Source organism: Ornithodoros turicata, chromosome 4 (assembly GCF_037126465.1).
Source record: "Ornithodoros turicata isolate Travis chromosome 4, ASM3712646v1, whole genome shotgun sequence".
Taxonomy (NCBI): domain Eukaryota; kingdom Metazoa; phylum Arthropoda; class Arachnida; order Ixodida; family Argasidae; genus Ornithodoros; species Ornithodoros turicata.
In genome coordinates this window covers 9,316,328-9,331,664 of record NC_088204.1, presented here as the reverse complement: position 1 = coordinate 9,331,664, position 15,337 = coordinate 9,316,328, and the positions used below count along the sequence as shown (strand labels likewise).

The 15,337-nt window shown below is 46.9% G+C and overlaps 3 protein-coding genes across 5 annotated transcripts; 1 reads left to right on the top strand and 2 right to left on the bottom strand.

The window, feature by feature from the left end:
• Positions 1–21: 21 nt before the first annotated feature.
• Positions 22–3,884, top strand: LOC135390988 (E3 ubiquitin-protein ligase RNF170-like). Of its 2 annotated transcripts, none has more exons than XM_064621029.1 (4): positions 22–235; positions 844–1,022; positions 1,109–1,293; positions 2,232–3,884. In XM_064621029.1, exons 1-4 carry the CDS (start codon positions 129–131, stop codon positions 2,508–2,510), a joined length of 750 nt encoding a protein of 249 aa, XP_064477099.1. In that variant the 5' UTR covers positions 22–128; the 3' UTR covers positions 2,511–3,884. The 2 variants fall into 2 exon arrangements, with proteins under 2 accessions (XP_064477099.1, XP_064477098.1); XM_064621028.1 differs by lacking the exon at positions 22–235 and adding an exon at positions 415–513.
• Positions 2,935–5,516, bottom strand: LOC135390990 (uncharacterized). 2 transcript variants are annotated; one of them, XM_064621031.1, is made up of 5 exons: positions 5,372–5,516; positions 4,761–4,868; positions 4,051–4,245; positions 3,881–3,963; positions 2,935–3,049 (listed from the first exon to the last, which is right to left on the bottom strand). In XM_064621031.1, exons 1-5 carry the CDS (start codon positions 5,499–5,501, stop codon positions 3,011–3,013), a joined length of 555 nt encoding a protein of 184 aa, XP_064477101.1. In that variant the 5' UTR covers positions 5,502–5,516; the 3' UTR covers positions 2,935–3,010. The 2 variants fall into 2 exon arrangements, with proteins under 2 accessions (XP_064477101.1, XP_064477100.1); XM_064621030.1 differs by lacking the exon at positions 5,372–5,516 and adding an exon at positions 4,963–5,294.
• Positions 5,517–6,082: 566 nt separating this feature from the next.
• Positions 6,083–13,579, bottom strand: LOC135390987 (protein disabled-like). The gene is made up of 9 exons (XM_064621027.1): positions 13,441–13,579; positions 11,290–11,585; positions 10,371–10,505; positions 10,193–10,294; positions 9,373–9,450; positions 8,248–8,322; positions 8,115–8,189; positions 6,559–7,274; positions 6,083–6,406 (listed from the first exon to the last, which is right to left on the bottom strand). The coding sequence occupies exons 1-9, from the start codon at positions 13,457–13,459 to the stop codon at positions 6,373–6,375; spliced, it is 1,530 nt and encodes a 509-aa protein (XP_064477097.1). The 5' UTR covers positions 13,460–13,579; the 3' UTR covers positions 6,083–6,372.
• Positions 13,580–15,337: the final 1,758 nt, after the last annotated feature.

The following is a 15,337-nucleotide window of genomic DNA, read 5'->3' as shown; positions in this document are numbered from 1 at the left end:
CCGCGTAAACGAACGCGGCAGACGACGCGTAGTGTCAGTACTCAGTAGTGCGGTGTGCTCTCAATATGCATGTTCCCTTAGTTTTTGTCATGGCGGATAAAACGAGATAGAGGTATGGTATTGTGGACATGTTCGATGACGATGAACGTCAGGTAATAGAAGGAATCGGGAACGAAGTTCTACTCGGCGTTCCCACTGTGGTGGCTGCGATCGTCGGCCTTTTGGCCTTGGTCAGGTGAACACTTTTAGCTACACCTATAGGCAACGTGTACTTTCACACTGGGAATATAGCATCTCTATTGTTGCATAATAAAGAGCATTTCCGTGGGTTGATCTCCGAAGTCAACTAGAGCCGACACACTGTTTTCCGTATCTTTCCATCAATGGCTCGATGTCGAAGGCACCTTGCCCCCAAAGCGACCGTAATTTTGCTCAACATAATGCACGACGTCAACCAGTCGTGCTTCTACCTGAAACGCGAGCGGCACCGATGACAAGGTTCGAAATGAGCATGTAAGCGTAGCTCCACTCGATAACAGCAGTTTTAAAGAGGAATATAGCACTTCAAGAGCAAACCCTGTCCCTGCCATACTTCAATATTTTAAACCTTGCCCAGCAGTATTCTCGACCTTTTCGACCTTTTATGGAATACCCCAAGACCGAGGTGTGCAACATGGATTGTAGTCTTATTCCTTTCAATACAAACACTTACATTTTTGCAAATACACATAAACAACACTTTTCCCATTGCTGTAAGGATGCAACCCAGTTTGAGCAAGAGCACTATATACTGCCAACCCCCGGAGTTCAAATAAATGCGTCTCTAATGACTGCTCTTCTCAGATGGCAGCAAGTACTCCCCTCCCAGCACACACCAGAGGAGCCCAGAAGCCCTACGAGTGACCGGCTCGACCAAAATGGTCCCACAGACATGACCCACTATGGATCAGACAGCCAGTGCCCTATCTGCCTCGGGGAGCCACACCTCCCCGTGGAGACCAACTGTGGACATCTATTCTGCGGTACGGTTTATATTAATTCCCTTTATAAGGCAGTTGAGATGGTGCAGAGGACTGGACTGGTTTGCACATAAGTTGCTTCTGTGCAGCCCACTGCCTGGTACAGTACTGGCAGCTGGGCCAGTGGGGCACCCGCCCAGTCCGTTGCCCCGTCTGCCGCCAGCAGGTGTCGGTGATGCTGCGCTGCTTCCAGAGTGGACCTGAGCCAGAGCGCTCACAACTGCTCAGAAGCGTCAACGACTACAACAGACGCTTCTCGGGAGAACCTCGCCCGGTAAGAGGCAAAGCATGCCGACCGCAATTGAGGTGCAGTAGGCTTTTGTTAATTCAAACACAAATAATTAACACTTTCGGTTAATGCAATCAGATTTCAAAGTTTTGTTTAGTCCGCAATGTTGTGCTTTCACCTAATCCATACTTTTCGTTCCCTCATAAAATTTCCCTGCCGGTGGAAAATGTCTCGTGCGCATTGGTGATGCAATCTTTTGATGCGCCTGCCTTTGAACACACTGCTCGCTTTCGGATGTATTTGTTTGCGAGAGAGGGGTATTTTGTTTTCAAGACTCCTGTATTGATTAAGCAGTCAACCATATTCATTTCTTTCAATGTAACTCATTTTTTGAAAACCACCGAATTCATGGTCTTTCATGGTCTTTTACCAATGTTTTATCAGGCTATCAAGCTTGTGTAAAGGAAAGGTTCAAAAAAATATGTGCTTTGTATGTTGCATCTACCCATATAACAAAATCATAATTTTTGCCTTTCAACACGTATTAACAGAGCAGCAGCCGGCTGCCACAGATATCAAATTTTCAGATAAGCAAACCAAGTATGGGGATCAGTGCAGTTTCATTAAACCAGTTTATTACTCCGGAAAAAGAAAGGAGATAGTGTTCTAGCTCACCTATTGCACTTCACGGGAGGCATAGCCGTTATCCGTCCGAACCAGTCTTCATTGACCAACCTCTTTGACCACTGTACCCACTACTTCACATCCCGACGCGGATAACAAAGTAAAAAAAAAACTGACGGCAGAAAGTTCATTCCCCGTCAGCTGACTTACAGATAATCGGAGATGCGACTGTGACTCAAAATGAATTTTTGGTAATCCAGACAGAAACCCGTGCTCCCCTGGAGTTTGATTTTCCCCCGAGAGAGTCTACCGTACCTCTTTGTCAACCTACGTGCTAACGCTTGAGTTTATCCGTGCAGTGGATGGACCACCTGCGCGACCTGCCCACGCTCCTACGGCATGTGATGTCAGAGTTCTTCTCCATGGGGGGCCTCATGTACATGTTCCGGCTACGCATTGTCCTCTGCTTTGTAGCTGCCATTATGTATCTCGTGTCCCCTCTGGACATCATCCCAGAGGCCGTCTTCGGACTCCTGGGACTCCTCGACGACATGTTCGTCGTCCTCCTGCTAGCAATCTACGTCACGGTCATCTACCGAAGGTTCCTCGCTGCCAGGTGGCAACAGGACGCACAGTGACTCGCGTGTGTGTGTCTCTCTCTAGGCGACCCGTTAAATGATGCCACTTCCATCAGTATACACGTACTCTATAGTACAACTTTGTTTCTAAACTGAGGGCTGCTTTGGGAAGAAATAGTTTGGAAGAAGATGCGCAGTATGGAGATGAAAATATGTTTTTTTGTTTCACACAATCCTATTCTAGCACGTTTGTCGAGTTGTAGAGCTGCGTTGTAGCAAGTTCAAGGATGACTAGATTATCGACGGCAATCACCCTTTGTAACCATAACTGGTAACCCTATAATAGCTGTTGAAATATTGGGAACGTATCCGAAAAATATGTGATCGCAGAGCAATTTTGATATAGTATCCCGAAAAGCGAATGTCTTGTGGGATTCCAAATTCGAGGAACAGTTTGTAGGATTAAAGCTGATTAAAGACAGCATTTTGTAGTATTTAAAGAAAAGCACATTTTCATTAAGTAGAACACAACTGTACAGACAGAACAAGTCCAAAAGACTTCAGAGGGATGCCAGCTGCAGTTGAACCTCCCGGTAGTCCTGCGTCAACAAACACTCGCTTTAACATCTCGAAAATACATTACTCGTGAGCTAAACCAAAGAGGGGGGGTCTATCCAAGCAACCGGTGGGTGCTTACAGTTGTTTCTGGGCATTATAGAGGACGTACCCCCACAACGGTCGTAAAGAAAAAAAGAAGCCTTTCTGAGGCAGTCGGTAATACATTTCTCTAATTATTATTTTGGCTATTTTTATTAATTATTATAATTAGAGCCCGGTAGGTTAGGGCTGAACCCAGTAAACCCCGTTTTTACCCCCCTCCCTCCCCCCGATTTGCACCATGGGCACCCGCGAAATCCTGGAAACTAACTTGGCAAAGTGCCAATTCAGCCAGCGATACTGCAGAACGCTATTCAATGCACATTCAACACAGCTGTTGTGCACCTTGTGTTCATCAAAGATACACTAAGTGTTGTTGTTTTTCTTTCTTTTTTTTGCACACAAAAATGTACTTTCCAAAAAATGTAAATTTTCTCAAGTCCATGCGCCTCACAAATGTTTAGTCACAAACAAAGAACCTACTATTTTCCAAAAATAAAATGTGACTGGGGGGAACGACTGTGTCAAGTGGCACGCAAATTGTGTGTATTCCTGCTCCTCGTTTCTCCATTACCCAGGTATTGAGTATCGATGTATTACACGGAAGTATTTTGTATGGTAACACTGATTTCTTGCAAGTATTACGTATTTCTGTTACATTACATAACATGAGTAGTGTTGCCCACCACTGAATTCAGGCTCAAACAAACAAACGTCAGATTTTGTAATGATAAGCAAATGTCTTTCGCAGAATAAATAAAGCGTTGCATCACCTGTTCTCTGAGGAAGAGCAAAGAGCGTGACACGTAGAGTTTACGTGTATTTGGGTCCAACCTCCACAGATGAATGGCATTGCCTGCAATCGCAAGTTGTCCGTCAAACAATTCTTGCGGCGTACTAAAGCACGCCGCAGCTGAATTCATTGTTTTTTTTTTTTCCCCACCTGTCTTGGCTCCCGCGTAGTTCCCCTTGCCGTCTGCCAGAAAGAATTGGTCGTTCTCGAAGCTGACTTGCTCAATGTGTCGCATGTTGAGCATGACATCTTGCGTCAGGGGAAGGTACATGCTGCAGCCACGCGGCTTCCACTCTTCCGTGTGAAATACGTACGAGTTGTGACGGACAGTCAGAAACGTTCTGGCTGCGCAGGAGAGAACATCAATTGTATCATCATCATCATCACGGACTAGTAATACATACGCTAATATCACCCTGTGCAGCAGACTTGTACACTGAACGTGGTTAACAGATATTGTTCTGCGGGTGCTATAATCCGTATTATGTTCAATGTTGCGCTCATTTCCATTGATAATCTGCTTTTTCTCACAGCTTAGCCTCTGTTGCTGGATCAGACTGGCTTGGCAGAGGAAAGTGTGTATCACAAAGCGGCGTTTTCGACGCATGGGTTTATATTACATGACTCCACCCACCATAACTTTGTTTGTTTGTGTGTAAGGGGGGGGGGGGGGTTGAGCCAATGACAACAGTTATCGAAACCGAAACCGTTTTAGCGCTCTTGAGAGACTACATGCAGCAGCTTCCTTTTTTTGCCACTCCGCGCATTGCCGATTGACTCTGTCCCTGCCTCGTTTATTTACAAAGAACGCGCGATGACGATGCAGCCCCAAAATAGACTCGAAAAATAGCGAAACTCACCGGCTGCTGTCATCCGATCCTGGCTGTCGTATCCGTCGATGCGTCGTCGCTTCACACTGATGCTCTGATAGTCGACCGGGATCACTTCGAATGTGTCTTCGGTCCGTTCTGGAAGAGACGACCCTTGACATTTGGGAAAGGTCGGGACCCCGGTAGACGCGCGTCCGACTTCTTTGGCCGTTTAATTTCCACCTAGCGTTACCTGAGGGCGGCGTGTCTTGAATATTATGCTTCGATGCTCGGTTGTCGCCGTTGGAAAGCATAGCGGCTGTTCGTATTATGGGGCGGATGCGCTGGTGCAACAACTCGCGGAACAGCCAGCCAGCCGTGCGAGCGGGCGGGACGCGCAGCGCCACAGCGACAACGATAAATGTTCCGCGAAATAAAGTCGGCAGCAACATCCGTAATACGGGGACCGTCATTTGTCGTTGCGCTGTTTGTTATTTAACCCTTTCTTCGTAACTTCGTGGAAAGAGCGGATTCAAAATCAAATACCGCGCGCGCGCTTGGCACGTGACCCAACTGCTACGCGCCAAATGTACAAAAAAATCTCCCGTCGCGGACGTGGAACCCAGACACTGCGCGTGTGAGGAAGAAGAACAGCAACATACCGCGGCTAAACATTTCGGAGACCGTCTCAGGGAAGAAGTGTTTTTCAAGCGGCAACGCCACAGCGACGAAAATGTCTCTGCTAAGCAGACCTCCAGCCGTACAGTCGTGCAATCTCTGGGACGTCAGCATGGTTTACCGCGTTCCCAGCGTTGACCGGTGTTTTTATTCGGCAGAATGTTGTGAGCAAAGTCCGTTTCGACTTTTTTCAGCTGAATTTATCGCTACTGTGAAGCAAAAAATATATATATATATTCGGGTTCCGCGAAATTTGCATGGCAAATAAAATCTTTTTCCAGAAAATAACTCCTACAAACAACTCTATTATAAAGCTCGAATTATTTCTCTCAAGGTCAGCATCTTGCAGCTCAGCTTCATACGCTGATAAATAGGAGGTAATGTCTACTAGTTTTCCCTTTTCTCAAAGGACCACTCAAAAGAGAGAACATTAGAAAGTTTCAGAAAATCTAAGCACTCTCCAATTCAGATTCTGTATTGCTGTCATCCACTCGAAAGGAATCCGGCGACTGACTTATGTTTCCAGAAACATTATCATATAGTTTCTACATTTTCCTAAAACACCCCCATTGCTGTAACCTCCATAATTTTTTTTAAATAAGTAGGTATTGTGTCCAAACGCATGGAACCTGACAAATTGGGCCGGGGGGAATAACAGTATCTGCACAACATACGATACTCATTAAAACTGATGGTTCAACATGCCTTAAAACTTTTATTCAAATAAATGGTGAACAAGTAGTCGGAATGCATATCATTTTTCGAAAACAAATTGCACCACGGTTTTCTGCAGAAACTGTAAAATGTCTGGAAGACTATGAAGGAAGAAGAAAAAAAACACACACAAAAACCTATCTTGGTCAGCACCTGACGCTCTCCTATTATTTACACACCTCCTCGCACACGTCTGGCCGTGACGCAATTGGCACGTAAGTATCTAGCGCGCGCGCACACGCACGCACACTCACACACACACTTTCCTACTTCACTTTGTTGAACCTTGAACCGAATGCTGAGCCCTGGAAAAGAAAGTCCTCAACTTAGTAGCTGGAAGGGGACGCTTCGACAGAGGACAACGCTCCCTCCGACAAGAAACCCAACTGCCAAGGTGGCTTTAATGAGGAGGAAGATTTCTTGAAAGAGAGCGAGGATGGCGAGGAGCGGGCGTTACCTGGCCTCCCCTGCCCCCGCGGAGAAAAAGTCGTCCGCAAAGGGATCGTTCTTGCGCCCAAAGATGGGGGCCTCGCGCGGCAGGGACGGGGACACTGAGGATGCTCCGCTGCAGAACCCTTCGTCCATGCTCAGGGGCCGCGCCACCTGCAAGCCGTTCTCTGCCTCGCTCGAGGGGGGAATGGGGATGGGGGGACTCGCCTGGGGCGGGGGCGGAGGGGGGAAAGACGGGGGCGGCTTCTCCTGAGACGAGGACGAAGAGCTGTCCTCAAAGGTCTCCCAAGACAGGACAGGACGGCACGACGGCACACTAACTTGCAGGGTCTCCTCCTCGCCCAGTTCGCGCAGTGCCTTCTTGGCCGGCTTCTTCAGCTCCTGAAAAAACTCTGTCCTGTCTCGGTAGGGGCGGTCCTTGCTCAACGGGTCCAGCTCCGCGAAGAGGTCCACGCAGGGGGGCTTCTTGGGGGGCAGGGCCGGGGGCGGTCCCTGGGGCACGGCCGGCGTGGCAGGGAGTGACATGGTTGCGAACGGATTGGTGGGCCTCAGGGACAGGCTCTGCGGCGGCCTCGGAGGTACGAACGGATCTCCGGGTGGTGGTGCGCAGGGTGTGGTGGGAGTCGACAGGGGGACAAAGCTGGGAAGCACCCGGGGCGGTGGCAGCAGGGGCGGCACGGGTGACATCGGGGTGACCGGCTCGGAGAAGAAGGGACGGGAAGGCTGCAAGGAAGGAATTCTTCTGGACCTTGTGTGGACACATCTGACACATTTAAACTCAAATAACTCGATACCTCTAGCCAGCGACCACTTTCTTCAAGCTGTGGCCAACACAGTGCTACAGTTTAGTTCATAGTGTAGTATAGTATAGTTCAGTTGGTTTCAGTTGTAGTATTGTTTATAGTTTTATCCATGACCTATTAGGTTATAAAAACCATGTCATTGGCACCCCTTCCCAGCGCCGCATTTGGAGGATAGCGGTGGCGCTACTCATCGGCCCGCTTATTGCTTCCTAAATTTCTGCAAATACTTTGTACTTCACCTTACCTTAGTATTTTTGTACAAGCGGTGGATATCCCACGGTAGATGCTTGTTTCTAAAGTTGATTATCATCGTCATTCTACGCGTTTTCATAGGAGCTGTTGCTGTCGTCTGCTACGGTGGTTACGGTAGTCGCACGTCCGCGTTCATAAATTCGAATTTCCACTGTCCAATCATGATGTAGATCTCGCGGGTCAATGAGTAGCACCCCTAGCAGATCGTGCAGACGGGCCCCTCATAAGGTTTCAGAATATGACATGGTCGTTATAATCTAACAGTAGTATGTCGTAGTAAGCCGAGGTTTTATCATTCCATAGTTTTACATCTGTGCATATTTGCCTGCAGCACTGCATTACACAGCCAGTCTCAAAATCATAGTGGTTAGCCAAGACTTCAGACATGATTACTGATTCACATTTCGCAATGTTGTCGCACTAGCATCAGATAGATCATTTGCGCATGTGGGCCCACAGAGTGGCTGCGGTCACCCAGTGCTGCCGAGTGACGTGAAATTCCACTCACCCTGCTTCTAGAATCTGGTACAAAGGAAGTGTCAAATGGATCGCCCGCCATAGAGCTCTCCATCTGTTCGATTCCCTGAAAGGAGAGCTGACTGAGTAAAGGTGGCCCCGGTTTCCCCAAAAACCAGACTCACCAATTGCAGCGAGTCCAGCTCAAACTGAAGGTCCAAAAGGTCATCAACTACGGCAGGCCCGCTTTCCTGTGGCTCCTACACATGCAGGATGCCTCAGCTTTTCAGGTTAACTGTACCCCCGACACCTCTTACAATGCACCCCCCACATGCACCCGTATTTACCCGTATCTTACAATGCACCCGTACTGACCCCGTATCTACGCCCCATGTGGCCGCCAGACTGGTACATATTTTAAATCAGCATGCACCAGTTCAGGGTGCAGAAGTATATTGTTCCAAAAACTGAGCTTGGATAAGATTCATAATTCCTGGCTTTAGTACATCACGAGACAATTAATATCATGGGTGAGAAGCATGGCGACTGCATAACTGAATTTGCATGATTTTTTTTGTGTGTCTTTTTTTTTTTCCTCTTCCAAATTAGGAAAATATCTAGTATGCAGTAAGGTATGGTAAAGTATTTCTCCAAATGCAGGAAACATGTACCCATTTAGAAATCAGTTTTATGCTAGTTTTCAATGTAAAGGAACCCAAAAGTCAATCCCATTTTGTTGCACCCCTATGGTTGCAAAATACTGTTAGCAACTCTGATCATGCACTTATTTGAATTTGGTTTTGGGTCCTATGTGAAACTTATGCTGAGCTCAGTGTAAAAATTGTGCCTTGGCAACATTTTCTTCTGAGGTAATATTACATGCAGCATGGTGAACATCACTTATGGGAAGCATATGTTGCTAGATTCTGCGCAAAATTATTGAAGCAAAACAGTGATTTGTTAAAAGCTCAGTGATTGGTTGTATGGACAGTGCAGTCCTTGGGGTGCCTTGGGGTGCCAGAAGGAATGGGAAAGACTGTTTAATGAAATAAGAAATCTGAATTGTATCATGCATGTTTACGAATCTTAGTCTTTTGAATCAGACGTTGTCCAGCAGCTGATTCTCCCTCTTTTCCGGCTCACTAATTGAGCTGAGCAGCACATTATGTCACAAGAATGTTATGCCTCTCGATTATCAGTCTCAAGGGATTCTGTACAATGCGAGTTATTTTCTTAGGAATGACTTTTAACTTCCCGAAAAGCTGAGGCTCAGGGTTTATCATGCTGGTATTCAACAGGGGAGATCTCACCTCGTGCAGTACTTCCTGTACTTCTCCCCGTTGAGAAAAATCTGTCCCATTTGGGAGGCCGGCATGGAGCTCTTCTTCCTGCACAACCATTTTGCAAACAGCGTTTTAAAAAATACAGATAAAGGCATATCTGCAACTGTCCCTACAAACCAGAACCATTTTAATCTCTTCTATCGTGAACTCGTTAACTGGCTCAGGATGCTTATCTCAGCCTCCTTGGCAGCAGTGTGACATTACAAGTTAGAAATTAACTTATCTCGTCACATGTTAATAAAGGCTGTCATTCCCTATCTGTTTAATCGCTCAAGAACAAGCATAGTGATAACACTGCAAGGCAAAATGAGCAATTATTTTTTGCTAAGGGCAGAGAGATCCGGAATTGAGTCACTTTGGCAACGTTTGAGAACGTGATGTGCCTTATGCTGCACATTCACACGAGTGACATTCCACAGAATACTCCAGCGGATGATATGCCAGATGATATGCAAAATATCATGGGATTCGGCTGCAACGTGCTCAACACGAGTGCTCAACATCATGTCTTTTCATCCACTGCTAACCGCGGCGAATATCTTGTGGTTCCCGCAGTGCAACCGCAAGATCTTCTGTAGCAGACGACAGGCAAAGGTGCAGATCATGTCGTCTGCTAAGTGTGCCCTCCCGATATTCCTGCCCCACGCAAAAGCTCGACATGCACCAGAACTTCTACCCCGTGGTCTTTCTTCCAGTAGAATATTCCACGGGGACGTCACCCGTGTGGATTCACTGATACTGTCACAAATGGCTTCAAAAGAAGACCAGAGCAGTTAAGAGTACTTACTCTGCGTTTTTCTTGACTGTCTTTGGCGCGGAGCATTTCATGCTGCTTCATTTCCAGGACTACCTGGAAGAGGTCCCTCAGGGCCACCACCAGTTGAGATGCCTGAGAGCAAAGGTCTTTTTTTTTTCTTTTTTCTCTCTAATGGTGCCAAAGAAGAGTCGGAAGTTTTAAGACGCACCGCTTTCTCCGTTTTGATGGCAATCAGACGGTGGCCTCCCTGCGGGGAACCGCACACGTAGCCAAAGGCTCTGGAGTCGCCCGTGTCTTGCGAGATAAAAGATATCTTGTGCACCGGGTGGTGAAACACCAGCTCCTGCAAATGCCACTGGTCAGCACCTCCGAGAAAACTTTTAGAGCTGAACCGTGCTGACAAGCGCCAGCAATCGCAAACCTTCGCATAATTGTGCTTGTGGCATAACTTATCGTCAGGAAGCCAAGACACAATTCAGTTGTAGCACGAGAAATAAGCACGCACAGTGCTAATAAAAATCAAAAGGAAAGTAAGAAGAGAACTGACATCACCCTCATGGCGCAAATGATTGTGTGCCGGATTTGGCTGCTGTGTTTCATTCATGTTTTCCATAATTATTTGATCGGATTATTATTATTATTAATTATTAGTTAGTTCGTCATTTTGAGAATGACCAAATATGACGAAGACAACACAGAAAGCACAATTTTGTAGAGATCAAACTGCTAAAATTATAAACAAAGTTGCATTTTTTGATGACAGGGGTAGACCTTTCTGTTACGATGAGGGACATGAGCTTTCAGCAGTGGTTTATCCAGAATCCCAAGCATGGAGAGGTGTTCGAAAAAACTTGGGGGGGGGTGGGGGGTCATTATTATAGTTACATCATTACAGCATAACATATCATTACCGACATGTGTCTACACCTGAAATCGCACGGGCACCCCCTGTAGGGGGTACACAGATGAAAAAGTTAAGGGGGTGTTAGGGGGGTGTAGGAGGAGGCTGGATAAATCACTGGCCTTACAAGGAAAGAAACATACAAATGTGCCTACCAGCAAATTAACAACAACAAAAAATCAAAAACGTGCATTTCACAGCTTGTATCCACGCAAAAGAAGCTCACCCCCGACTTGTCGTCTCGGACCTTGATTCCCTGCAGGGAGACGCCCACCACAATGCGTTGCTTGTGTTCGCCCGAAAGTTTCACTCGATTTTTGAGCCTCTGCATCACCTCCTGGCACATTCGATCGCCTCGGGCAGATTCCACAACGTCGCTGCCGATCAGTTTGGCACGAAAGGAGAGGCCTTCCCCTTCAAAGCGAAAGGGGTCGTTCTTGGGGGCTTTTGAGCCCCCTCGTCGACTCCCCTCGCCCCAGCGGTTCATGTCAGGGCTCTGCTGGCTGCCCTCTGAACTGATCCCTAGACAACACAAAGCTGTAGGTTATTGCAAGGTAATATGACTTTTAACGCAATTTTTATGAGTCTAAAGCACATAATGGGTTTCAAATAATTTATAAAATGTTGTATCCCTCTTACACTTGAACACATTACACTAGACAATCAACCTCGCATGTGGATTCATTGCAAGAATGGGGGGAGGAAGTCCAGCACCTCGAAAACTGTGCAAGATACGTCCTGACGATTTGATAACATTTCGATTGATGCTCTTCCCGGAAACGACATGCTGGGATCGTCCAGTCCAACCACTGTTGTCATAGATAGATAAAAACGATAGCAGACGACAGAAAAGTACTACCTTTCCTCAGTCGCGAAAATAAGGTATGCAAGGACGAGAGCAGTCAGCAATTAGGAGGGTGACCTAGTTAGAAGTCAAATTTTCCCTTCTTGGTCAATTCAATCATACGGGCGCCCGTCTTGCAGCTCTCTCAAGCTCGTTGTCTTTCCAGATAAACATCTACAGCGTTTGGAAGGACGAAGGTTACGAAACACGTGTGACTCACTAGGTTTTCTCGCATCATTGTCACTTTCTGCCACCGGTCGCCATACTGGCAATGGAGGAATGACCCGGATGTGTGTTTCCCATACACAGGAAACTGAAAATGCTGATGAAATCCCCCCAGTGTCCCCGTTTTTTACTGCAAACATTTCTCGACTGTCAAATTCACAAGCGTTAACGAGTGCGGTTAGAACCTATCGAATAAAAAAACGACATACACACACACACAAAAAGGACAGTTCTGGTTTCGGAATCAGTGTCTTCATTTGTGTTTTCTGCGCTGCTTCCATTGAGAGGTCCCGCATGTTGTCATACAAGACGATGGGCGACACCGGAGCAGCAGCTCGGACGTCATAGACGCAGCTGCTTGGCGTCTTAGGGAACCACAAGGTCAGTGGCTGACGCAACAGGAGGGGGCGTCGAAACAACCATACCAAGAAGTTACTGACGTTTGATTTTCCTTTCGGATTGCTCAATGATCATTACCACTGATTGTCGCACAGTTCCGGAAAACGCGATTAACACGTTCCTGTTCCTCTGTACTTTCATAAGGTTCGATCTCGCTTGGCTGCTAATACTTGCTGTCGCGCGGGAACTTCAATTAAAGGAACATAGTTTCTGATTTTTAAACTACCCAGCCAAGGTTACCCCTTTTCGCAGGGTTGATGTGCGGGTACCTCGTGGTTTTATGGACGTCCTTGCGGTGGTAGGCACCGACCATCACCGGCGCAGTTCCAAGAATAAGGAGGGAGAGAAAAAATGTTTCCTGGTCACATCTACAAATAGTGAAGCAATCACCCGACCGTTTCCGCGACAAACAGTGGGACCTATTCTGAACCGCATTCAGAGCACGCACAGTGTGTGTGTACCTTTCCCTTTCTTTCATTTCTGAGAACAGTTTCATGACGGGATTCCCAATCAGTAAGAGAGAAATGTTGACATCTCAAGGAAGCTCCTGGTTTTAACGCGGATTGCTTTCCAGATACATCACAAGAGACACCAAACTTTTCTTTAGCTTTACTTTCTCAAGTCAGCTTTTTTAAAACGAATTTTGTTATAACGAAACACAAGAAGCATCTTCTGAGGGCGCTTCCTTACTTCACACGGTGGAATTTCGTATGCGATGCACGAAGAAATGTCAGAGAGACCTCATCGAATAACATCGTGACAATTTCGAGAAATACGAAAAGACGCCAAAAACATTTGTCTGCATGCAGTTACGGTTGGCGTCGAGAAGAAACTTGCAAGCAGAAACGAGCGATACATACGTGCAGTATGGTAATGCAGTGGGGATTTTTCGCAACGCAGCTGACTTACCTCGTGTGTCGTCCGCCATCCTGTTGGTCTTGTGTGGAGCACCGCCTCCCGAGAAGCTGCCTGAACTGGACTGGCAACATTGACGTCGGTCAAGACGCGAAGTTGGCAGCGACTCAACCGTTGCGATAGGGACAGCGGATAGACGCAACTGACGCAACACTTCCACATGTTTCAAATGTCACTGCCGCACTACATATCACGTTATCCAGCAGCAGCACACGCTGTTTTTAACATTGCAAACACGACTTTTTATTCTTTTTTTTTCACTGACAAACATAAGAAACAGACGGTATATTTATGCTAATATGGACTCCATAGCTCTCTATAAGTCCCTGATTGGACATAAGCAGCGCCAAGTCGGCGCGCGATGTCGCACTAATTTTATTTAGCAGACGACGACTAGCAGACGACTGCCAAGGCAGACGTACTGACCTACAACAACTATACGAGCGGCCCCAATTCAAGGTTTACGGAATGTTACGCCCGCGTGATTTTCTGCGCGTTTCCGTGACTGATGTATTCGCTATTTTTAGTGCAAATTTCACTGCTGCTCATAAGGTACACATGAAGACAGTTTAGTTTCGGAATTCTCTCTACGAAACTGTGCCTTTAATTAACTGTCCTTTCTTTACAACTAAATACGGTTCTGCAAACTGTACAAACATACATTTCCGATTAACACAGAAGAAGGGTACAAGCGAGGTGGTGTAGATTCGACAAGGGAAGCAAAATTCCTCAACTCTGAGGGAAAACAGCACGAGACAAAACCGTCCCGTCCGATTTGTGTTGTCTGTTGTGTAGTTTTCCCTTCGGACTCACGGAATTATATGCTTCCCTCATATACCACCGCTTCTTCAAATTGTCCCTTTAATAAACACTCCGCTAATGAGCGAGCTGAACTCGGACACTCGCTATGGCGTATTGTCAAACACAAAATTGACTCACGTTACGAATGACCAAACTCGATCTGAATACAGAATGTCCCGTAACTGTATGCATTAAAGGCGGGAGCAATGTATGACAAACAGGTTTACCAACTAGATTCCATTTCGGTTTGGCATATACCTTCTCGAGCCTTTATCTTTATGGCTTTCCGGTACCAAGCAGTGCGAAAGGGTGCGTCGTCGTTGCCTGACAAAATCTGCCGGGAAGCGGTTACATTCCTGTAGGCGACTGCGGCCTTCTCAATTTCGCCGATGGAAGGCGACTGACAATCGATGAACAAAGAACAAGGGAAGCTGGCTGGTGTACACGTGAAAAAAGTTTTGAGGAAGCACAATAAGACGGGTAAACATATGTACAAATTGGGCAGGACAGACTCAATACCAGCAGTGAACGGCAAAAATGCAACATGTTCCAATGAAGAATTTTAGAACAAGAGCGGTGGTGGTGGCGGTGGTTGCCGTTGTCGGCCTCACAGAGGTGGACAACGTCACGACTAACACCCGCCCTGGGCCAGCTTCTAAGGGAACTGTGTCGACATATGTCTGGAAGCGTCTGAGGAAAACCCAGGGAAAACCTCAGACAGCACAGCCGACACCGGGATTTGAACCCGGGTACCTCCAAGCAGTGATATATCCAGACCCCCCAAATGTTCAGTGACACACCCTAACTTTTTCAGCTGTGTACCCCCTACGGGGGGTGCCCCTGCGATTTCAGCTATAGACTCATGTCGGTAATGATATGTTAAGGTTTTTTTGTAACACCCCTACATGCTTGGGATTCTGGATAAAGCACTGCCTCCAAGCCTCGGTGTGACGTGGCCGGCACGCTAACCACCGAGCCACGCGAGCTGGTAAGAACAAGAGTAAGACGCAAGATCAGCAATGAAGCTCCTCGCGAACAAGAGTAAGTGAGGAGCTCCATTGCTGGTCTTGCGTCTGTCCTGGGGCCCAAT